The 10632-nt window shown below is 38.7% G+C and overlaps 2 protein-coding genes across 5 annotated transcripts; both read right to left on the reverse strand.

Annotated features, from left to right (window-relative positions):
- Positions 1-1103: 1103 nt before the first annotated feature.
- Positions 1104-5403, reverse strand: LOC144077124 (uncharacterized). Of its 3 annotated transcripts, none has more exons than XM_077604621.1 (5): positions 4229-5403; positions 3394-3564; positions 2076-3281; positions 1315-1375; positions 1104-1213 (listed from the first exon to the last, which is right to left on the reverse strand). In XM_077604621.1, the coding sequence occupies exons 1-5, from the start codon at positions 4308-4310 to the stop codon at positions 1147-1149; spliced, it is 1587 nt and encodes a 528-aa protein (XP_077460747.1). In that variant the 5' UTR covers positions 4311-5403; the 3' UTR covers positions 1104-1146. The 3 variants fall into 3 exon arrangements, with proteins under 3 accessions (XP_077460747.1, XP_077460746.1, XP_077460745.1); XM_077604620.1 differs by having other exon boundaries at positions 2076-2669; positions 2706-3281; positions 3394-5403; XM_077604619.1 differs by having other exon boundaries at positions 3394-5403.
- A 152-nt stretch (positions 5404-5555) lies between these two features.
- Positions 5556-10620, reverse strand: LOC144077130 (uncharacterized). 2 transcript variants are annotated; one of them, XM_077604632.1, is made up of 5 exons: positions 10483-10620; positions 9257-9428; positions 8119-8643; positions 7517-7577; positions 5556-5842 (listed from the first exon to the last, which is right to left on the reverse strand). In XM_077604632.1, the coding sequence occupies exons 2-5, from the start codon at positions 9411-9413 to the stop codon at positions 5773-5775; spliced, it is 813 nt and encodes a 270-aa protein (XP_077460758.1). In that variant the 5' UTR covers positions 9414-9428; positions 10483-10620; the 3' UTR covers positions 5556-5772. The 2 variants fall into 2 exon arrangements, with proteins under 2 accessions (XP_077460758.1, XP_077460757.1); XM_077604631.1 differs by lacking the exon at positions 10483-10620 and having other exon boundaries at positions 9257-9489.
- Positions 10621-10632: the final 12 nt, after the last annotated feature.

Consider the following 10632-nt stretch of genomic DNA (forward strand, 5'->3'; position numbering starts at 1 on the left):
AATCCCAGGTTGGTATATAACTTTTCTTTTTTTTCTTCGCGCCCTAAAGTCAATGTCATTTTTTTTTTTTTTTGTTAAACTATTAAAGGCTCCATTGGCTGAGTGGTTAGTGCATCAGCCTCTGACATTTGGGGTCCTGGGTTCAAATCCCAGTTACTACCTGGAAACAAAAATCTTGGGACCAATTGTTTTGGACACCAAGACACTTGGTGTCCAAAACATATTGGTCCCCTCCCGCCTTCGGCGGGAGGGGACACTAAGACAGTTGGTCCCCTCCCGCCTTCGGCGGGAGGGGACCAGGACTCTTGGTCCCCTCCCGCCTTCGGCGGGAGGGGACCAACACACTTGGTGTCCACCCCCGCCTTCGGCGGGGGTGGACACCAACACACTGAGGCGGGAGGGAACCAAGATTTTTGTTTCCGGGTAGTGACTGGGATTCGAACCCAGGAACCCAGATGTCAGAGGCTGATGCTCTAACCACTCAGCCGGCGGAGCCCCCAATAGTTTTAGTTAAAAAAAAAAAATTGACATTGGTTTTAGGGGCGCGAAGAGAAAAACAAAAGGTATACCGACCTGGGATTTGAACACTGGACCTCAGATCTCAGAAGCCGATGCTCTAACCACTCGTCCACCAGGCCCACTATAGTCTGCCCTTTTAAAAAAAAAAACTTGACATGACTTTTGGGCACGAGGAGGGCAGTTATCGGCAGAGGTTGACAGGTATGCAAGCTGTTAAAATTGGAGGTCATTCCCAAAAAAATGGTCCAAAATATTAGCCTACGAAATGGGGTCCAACATTTTGGAACACCCTGTAACTTGTACAAACCTTAACCAGGGCCATCACTAGATTCTGAAAAAAGAGGCATTACTATGCTTTTTTTTTTTATACAACAGATGATGTTTTGTAAAAAAAAAAAATCTGCCAAAAATAATTAACAAGATAAAAAAATATATATTATTATTTAGGGGAGCTGAAGAATATTTTAGGGGGTCTGAAGACCCCCCCAAAACAGGCCTAGTGACACCACTAACCCTAACCCTCCTAAAAATAAAGACCTGCCTGTACTTGCTGTGCAGTTTTAACAAAGACTGGGAAAAGCAAAAAAAATCCTGTTTTTAATATATGTGCCTTTTGGTATTTATTTATCATTTACATTCTTCAAAGAAATTGGTGACTTCTAAACACTCCCTGCTGGCGCCCCGGATTAATCGTCTGTTGGTTGGGTGAGGGGAAAAAAAAACCATTAAATGTCAGTCATTTTTAAGACACAGCACAGTTTTTAAAAATTGCTAAATATCTTGATGGTCACTTACATCCAATGATGACTGTTGACAAAGCATTCGACGTCGTCCGTGATGTCATCATCGACGAAGGCTTCAATGGGAAAAACAGTTCATGTTACGTAAATCCACAAAAAAAATGACACAAATTTCAATTTTTGACCCAACAATGTCTTTCATGAATTTGCGTACCCGCAAAATTTTCTGTGAAAACAAACAAACAAGTTCACTGAAAAATAGGGATTCCTACAAGGCAGCCATAACTGGAAATCAATTAACAAATTTACGTAACAAATTAAAAGTCAAAATAAAAGATCGTTGCCAAGTGAAATGGTGATAAGAGGGGTGTCCAAACTACGGCTTGTGGGCTATCTGTGGCCTAATACACCGTTTTAATTGGCCCGTGGCAAATTATGAAAATTTGGAATATGGCCCAAAAAATAAGCTTATGTTCAGTCTACATTCTGTCGCATTGCAGAGCTTTACCACTAGATGGAGTTAGTCACTTAAACAGTGTCTATGTATTTTGGGTGTCAATCATTGCAGGAAACTGTAAAATTTCAGTATTTAGTTTACATAAATAAACTTGTATGAAAATAATTCAAGGTCATTGTGTAAAAAATTTTTTTGCCAGTTTTCTCTTTGAATGTTCAAATATGGTGAAATGCAGACCAGAAGAAAGAATGGCAAGTAAGATATCTAGAAAGGCACTCAAAATGGACGTACTATACTTGAGGGTGAAAAATGTCAGGCGTTTATCAAGGTATGGTTAGAAAGTGGATTGGAGCACTCACCCCTGCAGGATGTGATGCAGAAGTTGTACGTCCAAGGATTGGTGTAGAAGCAGAAATCGGCATCCGACAACTGGAAGACTCCATAGTAGGAGCTGGAAGACGCCGTCAGGTCTCGCCTTGGCCGCCGCGGATCGCCGCCTCTGGCGCGCTCTTCCGTCCCCCATAATCTATTCACGTGGCTCATCAACGCTTCCATCTCAACCTGCTGCGCTATCTGGGGGGAGTCGGCGTTGACAAAATCGATAGGCATCATCCGTGGTGGGCGTCCCGTATTGTTGGGGATTGTAGTTTCTGTGGCGTTGGTGATCGTAGTTTCTGTAGGTTCTGTGGGTCCTGTGAGTCCTGTGGGTCCTGTGGGTCCTGTGGGTCCTGTGGGTCCTGTGGGTCCTGTGGGTCCTGTGGGTCCTGTGGGTCCTGTGGGTCCTGTGGGTCCTGTGGGTCCTGTGGGTCCTGTGGGTCCTGTAGGACTTGTGGTGTTGAGGATCATAGGTTCTGTGACATTGGTGATCGTAGTTTCTGTAGATCCTGTGGGTCCTGTGAGTCCTGTGGGTCCTGTGGGTCCTGTGGGTCCTGTGGGTCCTGTGGGTCCTGTGGGTCCTGTGGGTCCTGTGGGTCCTGTGGGTCCTGTAGGACTTGTGGTGTTGAGGATCGTAAGTTCTGTGGCGTTGGTTATTGTAGGTTCTGGGATGTCGCCGGGTGTAGGTTCAGTAGGACTTGTGGCGTTGGTTATCATAGGTTCTGTGGCGTTGGTGATTGTAGGTTCTGTGGCATTGGTGATCGTAGATTCTGTAGGTTCTGTAGCGTTGGTTATCGTAGGTTCCGTAGGATCTGGGATGTCGCCGGGTGTAGGTTCAGTAGGACTTGTGGCGTTGGTTATCGTGGGTTCTGAAGGTTCTGTGGCGTTGGTGATTGTAGGTTCAGTAGGACTTGGAGTGTTTGTTGGTTCAGGGGGTATTGTGATGTTGCTTGTTGTCAGGTTAAAGGGTCTGGTGGCGTTTGTGATCAAAGATTCAGTAGGTCCCGTGGCGTTGCCGATCGTAGGTTCAGTAGGGCTTGTGATGTTTATCGGGATCGAGGGAGTAGTGGTTTTCGGCTCAGGGGGTCTCGTGACCTCGGTGGTTGCCAATTCGGGATTGAGCAGCGGATTAGACGTAGTCCTGATCAAGGTGGTGTTCCGCTTTGACATCTTCTCTACTTCGCATATTGCTGCATAGCAAAAAAAAATGGGATTATTCCTTCCATTCCTGGACAAGCCTCGACATTTCAGTGTCGTCAGTCGAAGTTGCCAAGAGCCAAAAAGACGGAAGAATTTGCTCACCGACGGTGGTGATGATCTTTCGGAACCTTTCAAAGCCTTCGGGAAGCACCATGGCCTTCTCCAGACTCCTCTTGAGTTCGCATCTGGAGACGATGCGGCCCTGCGACACGCTGGCCACCGCAACGGCCAGGAACAGAGGCCATATCACCGAGTCCAGCCTCATCTCAGCACCTTTTGCGGGACGGGAACACAAAAAAAAATTCTTTACAGTTCTGAAATGAATTTGACTTGACATATGGGGAATTCTCCCCGTTAAGGATGTCGATCCAGATCTACGAGATGGGCACAGCCAAAAGTAGGCTTGCCAAAAATGCTGAAATGCCATGCACTTAAATCCGTCTTTTGGGAGGAGTAAGGAACAAAAAAAAAACATTCAGCCAGTTAAAATGGCATCCAATAAGTTATTATATAAAGTAACTCAAAAATTAAAATAACATACAACTTAACATTAGGATTGCATGACGGGGAAATATATAAAATGTCATAATTAATAGAAACGTATGTGTATGCATGCAATATTGACAAATCATGTCATTTCTGTTTCAGTTTTTCTTAAAATCAAGAACAATCAATTATCAATATAGACACATTAAACGCTATTTTTTTTCTCACAAAAAAACTCTAGATAAATGTCAAAAAGATCCATTTCTTAATAGCAGGTAGATAAAAAAAAAAATCTACAAATCTTAAAATCTACAACATGGTTCTAACAATTAGGCAACTTGACACGTATACACAGATGACAACCAAAGTACACGCATGTAAATAAATATAACAAGATTGTACTCATTTAACTAGCTAGATGCTAATGGAAATGTCAAAAAGGTTTTCTTACCAGGTCTCCGTCGTTCTTGGTGTCTGAGTACGATTAGAAAGAGTCTTAAAATTGTGCAAGTTATACCTGTGAAAAGGATCATTGTGGACTAACCAGTTTGTATTTTTGAACTTTCCACATCCTTGTTCGTCATTTAAACCATCAACTTGGATCGGAATCAAAAGTACATGCCTGCGATGTGCTCAGAGTTACCGACAAAAAAGAACAAATCTATGGTATGCGGGCTAAAATTGGTCCACTAATGAGTTTTATTGCGGCCATCCGAGAAATTTGGAATTTAGCAAAAAATGTGTTAGAGATTTAAAAAATGGAGCAAAATGAACCTTTTGAAGTTGTTTTAATGCTCTATAAATTAATAGTTTGGTCCAGAATCTACTCATGAAATGCTCTTGTTTTATAATAATAATAAATGTCTAATAGAATATTCTGGAAAATGCACTTTGTAATGAATTCATCTTGAGGAGTCACATTTTATTCACGCAGCACTAAGTCCGATTTTTACATTTTTTAAAGGATTTCAGGTGATTAATTAATTCAATAATTTCCTGGAAAATTGGTAGTATTTGCATTGAAGTAGTTAACAGTAGAAAGCCATCGCTCTGTTAAATAAAATGTAAAATTCTGAAGTTTAAGTAATATTTAGGACTTTTTGGGAAGACTTTTTTGGTCAAAAGACAAAAATTAATAGTTAAGCAAATTTAGCAAGAATTATATAAGTGGATCATTATTATATATATATATATATATTGGCACGAATCCCTTTTTTTAAATCTGTGTTATCTTTTTACATGAAATGCGCTTATTTAATCGGATTTCTCCATTTAATTTAAATTGAGTCTATGTACCAGAAAATAAAACTATATATTTTTCTAATGGACAAATGGTATTTCCTCAGTTAAAGTTATGTTGCCAAAGAAAACTTCCACTTGATTTAACAGCATCTAATTATAGATGTGAATGCTGGCATGTCATCAAACAAACCGGAAACTCTTAACAAACATTGCTAAATAATTATTATTTGTATTAATTGTAAGAATCAAGAAAAAAAACGTGTAGCGTGATTGTTCTTAATATTTTTTTTAAGTAGTAATGACTCTCAAAGGTTTTTTTGTGTGAAGCTTTTAAGCTACATGTGACCTGCTAGCTTGCGCAATGTTATTATTAGCATCCAATGGCGTGTTGAGATTTTTTTTCCCAATTGGATTTGCATAACAAAAACATTCTCCAGCCAGGCGTGTTTTTCATTTTTAGACTTCCTCGAAAATGCCGAAAGCATTTTGATTTTAAATTTTATCCCAAAACAAAAGCTCATTTTTGCAAAAAAAAGTGTTGATAAGAATGACTTTAATGATTCATTGTTTTCATTCGAACACGTTTTCAAAGTTGCGGCCCAATCAAAGTGACACGCTTGGCTAACTTTGAGCACAAATCAAGCAAACAATATACAAGCTAGCAAAAATTGGACCAAGATAAAATTAGATATTAATTATCATCTTGGGAAAAGAAGCATTTTGTATATTGTTTTAGAGGCAAGTGAGGAACACTTAGCCACATTTGCTGAAAAATTCGGTGGGCTTTTGGTAGCATTGAACTCCCACCGTCCTCAGCACGTACCTGACGGGAGGACAATAAAAAGTGCCGATGTTAGCGACAACAAAAAACATGTCAAATTTGATCAATTTTTGTGATTTTGGAGTCAAATTCAGAAGTTATGTGTCATATTGTATAGAATTTATAGATGGCTGTGTCTCATGTTAGCTAGTTATACTTTATATAATGCATTTATTGTTTGTTATTTGTTTGTTAGCATCTTCTAACAAAAAATATTTTTAATATATAAATATATTTTTGGGTCATTTTTTTTTAAATGTTAGGATATTGAAAGTCTTTTATTTAATAGCCATTGCTATCAGAAACTATTTGATTATCAAATTAAATACGTATGATAATGTGCTGATTTATTTGAGTCTCTTAATAGGAAATATTTTCTCATTTGTATTATTTTACATGTTAAAATAAATTTGATTACGCTCTTTTTCTTGGTGAATTTATATTTATACTTTTTGGAGGGTGAGCTTTTACTGTATATTTTTTTAAGTTAAAAAAATAGTATATAAATAGTCTCTCTTTATCAATGATAAATGTGCTCTATTTAGTTATGTTGTTTATTTTTAAAGCACTTATCTCTCAATCCCAAATTGTGTGTATGGTTTTATTTTATTTTTTGCTCTTAGATTGACTGATCCAATAGCTCCGTTTCACTCAGTGACTGCATTTGAAACATTTATTTTTATGAAGATGGAATTTCCCTCGCTGGGGAATTCCATTATACTCCATCTAATGCATTTTTTTTTAGATTGAAATCAGCTTTAACATTTGCCTTTATGATCTATTATTGGGAACATGCCCTTCTGCCATAAGGCACTTTTGTGTCATGACCATGTCTTTTTTTGTGGTATCGGCTGCACGAGTCTGGAATGAAGTTGGTTTTGTGGTGTCAAAAGAATATCGCGTTCAAACAAGTTGCGCTGCTTTCCGTTCGCACGACGTCCGATTTTAGAAATATTCTGTCACCAAGAGTCCAAAATAGTCATCGCATGTGCTTACATCTTTATGTAAGTACTTTGTTTTGTGTTTCTTGGGTGGCAGCATGATTTAATTGTAGTGGGAATTATGACAATTATGTTAGATTAATTTTGGTGACATTACAAAAGCCAAAAATCAACATCGCCGTCTATAAATGACATCTAATGTGATCAGTTTTACGATTTAATGAATAAATCAGTGTTAAGCCCCAAATTTGAAATTGATGTTCAGATAAAATAAAAATAAAGAAATACATTTCTCCTGCTCTAAATAATGTGCAAACCTTCCCGATCATTATTTTAATGTGATATCCCCTTAAAATTTGAAATGTATCACCCTAAGACAGAAAGCCTATATGCAATGTTAAAAACATGACAAATCCTCATGTTGAAATGAGAAACCAATGTTGAAAAAGTATATTTTAAAACAACACAATATTAAACGAGCCATATTGGAGGACTCACAATTTTAACTTCATCATTTTAACCTTTTATAGGCTCAGCAACTAATGTTTTCATTATAAATTGACGTACTATTAGTATTTTATATACATTAATACTAGTTTATATTGATGAAATGTTTGGAAAAAGACTCATAAAATCAAAATTAAAGCAAACAGAAATACACATTTTAAAATGAAAGTGGTTGAAACGTGTGTGTGTGTGTGTGTGTGTGTGTGTGTGTGTGTGTGATGTGACTTACAGCCAATAGAGCGAATCGATGAAGCAATCCATGTCATCTTTGATGTCATCATCGCGGAATGCTTTGTAGGGAAAAGAGAAACAAGATTTAACATGACTTGCAACAATGAACAAAAATTAAAAAAATGCATGGGTAAATACATAGATACTCATTTCGTATTTCTTTAGGTTATAATGATCTAAAAAACTGTTATGCTAACAGATACCTATTTAGTCTGTTGTTCCCCATTTTACTATTATTACTTTAACATTTGTTTGTTCTTGGTTTCTGATCCAATAAATAAATGCAACTTATCAAGCATATTTTCCACATTGTAAGGTGCAACTAAAGCCTTATAATTCAATGCGCTTTATTGATATGAATCAATATGGGTTCATCACTGTGTGAAACAGCTCCATCTAGTGGACGTATAACATCCCTCCCTTTCACTATTACTACTACAGCTCCATCTAGTGGATGTATAACACAATCCCCTACTACTACCACTACTGCGTCTTATATTCGGGTGCAATTTTTTACACGGATGCCTATGTTACAGAAATTACGGTATAAATGTTCCTCTTAATGTTGTATGTTTCGAATGTGAAAAATACGCCACTCACCGCTGCATTTTGTCCCGCAGACGTTCTCACTGTAGCGAGCGGAGGACTGGCAGAAGAAGCTGTCGGGGAGCCCGAGGAGACCGTGATAGCCCAGCGACCATTCCACCTCCGAATCGGAGCCATCGGCGCTCATCTTGGCGTCGGCGATGACCAGCAGCTCTTCGTCGAAAGCGTTCTCTTCCTGGTTGAGCATCTCCATCACCCTCTTCCAGTTTTCCACTTGCTCGTTATTCTGGTCCCAGTAGAGGTATTCGCCTTCCTCGTCGTAAATGTTGCCGCAGGCCTCTTCCACCTTGGATAAAATTTCTTCTTCCTCTTCCTCGTCTTCCTCTTCTGTTTCTTCTGGCTCGCTGGTGACCTCCGGGTCGGTCGGGGCAACTGTCACGTCGGTCAATAGGTCTTTCGGATCGGCTTCTTGGGTTTCGTTGCTCAGAGCGAGTGGCAGAGCGACGGGGGCGGCACGCTGGCCGCAGATGCGGACGGCGTTGGTGTCCAAGTTGGAGATCTTTTCCATGTGACAAACGACTGCAAAAACGACAAGGAAGGAAGGATTGGAGATGATATTCGCTCGAGTAGTTTATCATTATTTAACAAATGAGCTCCGTCGGATTTTATATTCTTACTTTCGGTCAATGGTCGTTTCAATATTTAGCATTTTCGGATTTAGCATTTGGATATAGCATTTGGATTTAGCATTTAGATTGAGCATTTTTGGATATAGCATTTTTGGATATAGCATTTTTGGATATAGCATTTTTGGATATAGCATTTTTGGATATAGCATTTTTGGATATAGCATTTTTGGATATAGCATTTTTGGATATAGCATTTTTGGATATAGCATTTTTGGATATAGCATTTTTGGATATAGCATTTTTGGATATAGCATTTTTGGATATAGCATTTTTGGATATAGCATTTTTGGATATAGCATTTTTGGATATAGCATTTTTGGATATAGCATTTGGATTTAGCCTTTAGGTCCGAACCTGGGATTGAACCCTTGATCTCAGAACCCTGAGGCCTACGCGCTAACCACTCCGTACTCCTTCCAATATGCTTAATAATACAAAAGGGACTTTTCAACAAGCCAAACATTCCTTTGATATTGCATCAAGTATTTCAAGTTGGTACTCACGCATGGTCAGGACATCTTCAGTCAGGTTTTTGGTGTTTTCCGAGAGGGTGATCCTCTCCCGCAGCCTTTCGCGCAGCTCGCAGCGGGTCAGCGTGCGTCCGTCGCACCCAAAGTGCATCAGCACCCACAAAAGCGGCAGCAACATTGTCAGCTTCATGTTTGGAGGTTGGTTCTGCGGGCGAAACATCGTCGGTCAACTTTCATTTCGTCACACGTAATATCTCTCGTTTCAAACATACTATTGACTATTTTGGAACTAAAGACGCATGGGGATCATTCACTGCAGCAGTCTGTTTTCCACACGCACATCTGAATCAAACAATCAAGCCCAGCTGTCCACAACGATCCTGATGATTTGATTCAGGTGTGCTGGGGGAGGGAGACATGGAAAACAGACTGGATAAAGGCCAGAAAAAAAGGAGAAATGTGAAAATCCTTTAAAAAAAAACATGAAAAGAATAAAAGTAAACAGAGCATTAACAACAACAAAAAAATACTTTAAATTTTTTTTGGGTGCCATTTCATTTTAGTTTTGCAGGATTTTTCAGTTGAGGTTTTGTTGTCGTTTTCTACGTAATATACTAATAATAGCTATTACATGTATATATATACCAATCTTATGCATTTATGTAGTACTCCAATGCATTTTGGTGTATATGTTAAATGTAAATTCAGAAATTAAGGGTCTAAAACTCTTTTCCCACCCTTGATTTTGTTTTTTTATGAATAAAAAGCAAAGAAAAACGAAAAATATTCATGTTAACATCCTTCTTATACATGTTTCTTATGACCTAAATCTTATTTTCTCACATTTTGGTCCGGTGATTAGGTCAAATCTAGTCCATGTTCCATTGCTAATGACTCAATTACAGAACAAAAGTATTAAAAAAATACCTCCCTTTTTTGTGAATCCTTACATTATTCCTTAACAAAATATATTCTATTCATCTCGACAAACTAAAACCTCCGAACGAATGAACCAATGACCCAAAGCGACCAATTCCCTGCAGACTACCCTGGTTTCGGTTTTTGTTCTCAATGTGCAAAATATACAAAAAAAATGACTAGATCTCTTTTAAAAAAAAATCCTCTTTTATAAATTTAAAGGCAAGAATAATTCAAAGTGCGCCTCAACCCATTTTCTCATTCAAAAAGTAGCTAACAAAGTAAAAACTTTGCTCGAATTCTCCCCGTCTGGTGGTAGTTTGAGAGGAAAGTCATCTTACCTGTCAGTCGGTAGTTCCTTCTGTGCTGGTGGATGCTGGAAAGCCAGCTTTTATAAGAACGAGGGGACGGCAAGAAGACCAACCTGTTCTGCACCTGCAACATTCTTTGCTATTTACTACAACGCTTCAAGGAAATAAAGATAAGATCGG

Source organism: Stigmatopora argus, chromosome 7, assembly GCF_051989625.1.
Source record: "Stigmatopora argus isolate UIUO_Sarg chromosome 7, RoL_Sarg_1.0, whole genome shotgun sequence".
In the NCBI taxonomy this organism is placed as follows: Eukaryota; Metazoa; Chordata; class Actinopteri; order Syngnathiformes; family Syngnathidae; genus Stigmatopora; species Stigmatopora argus.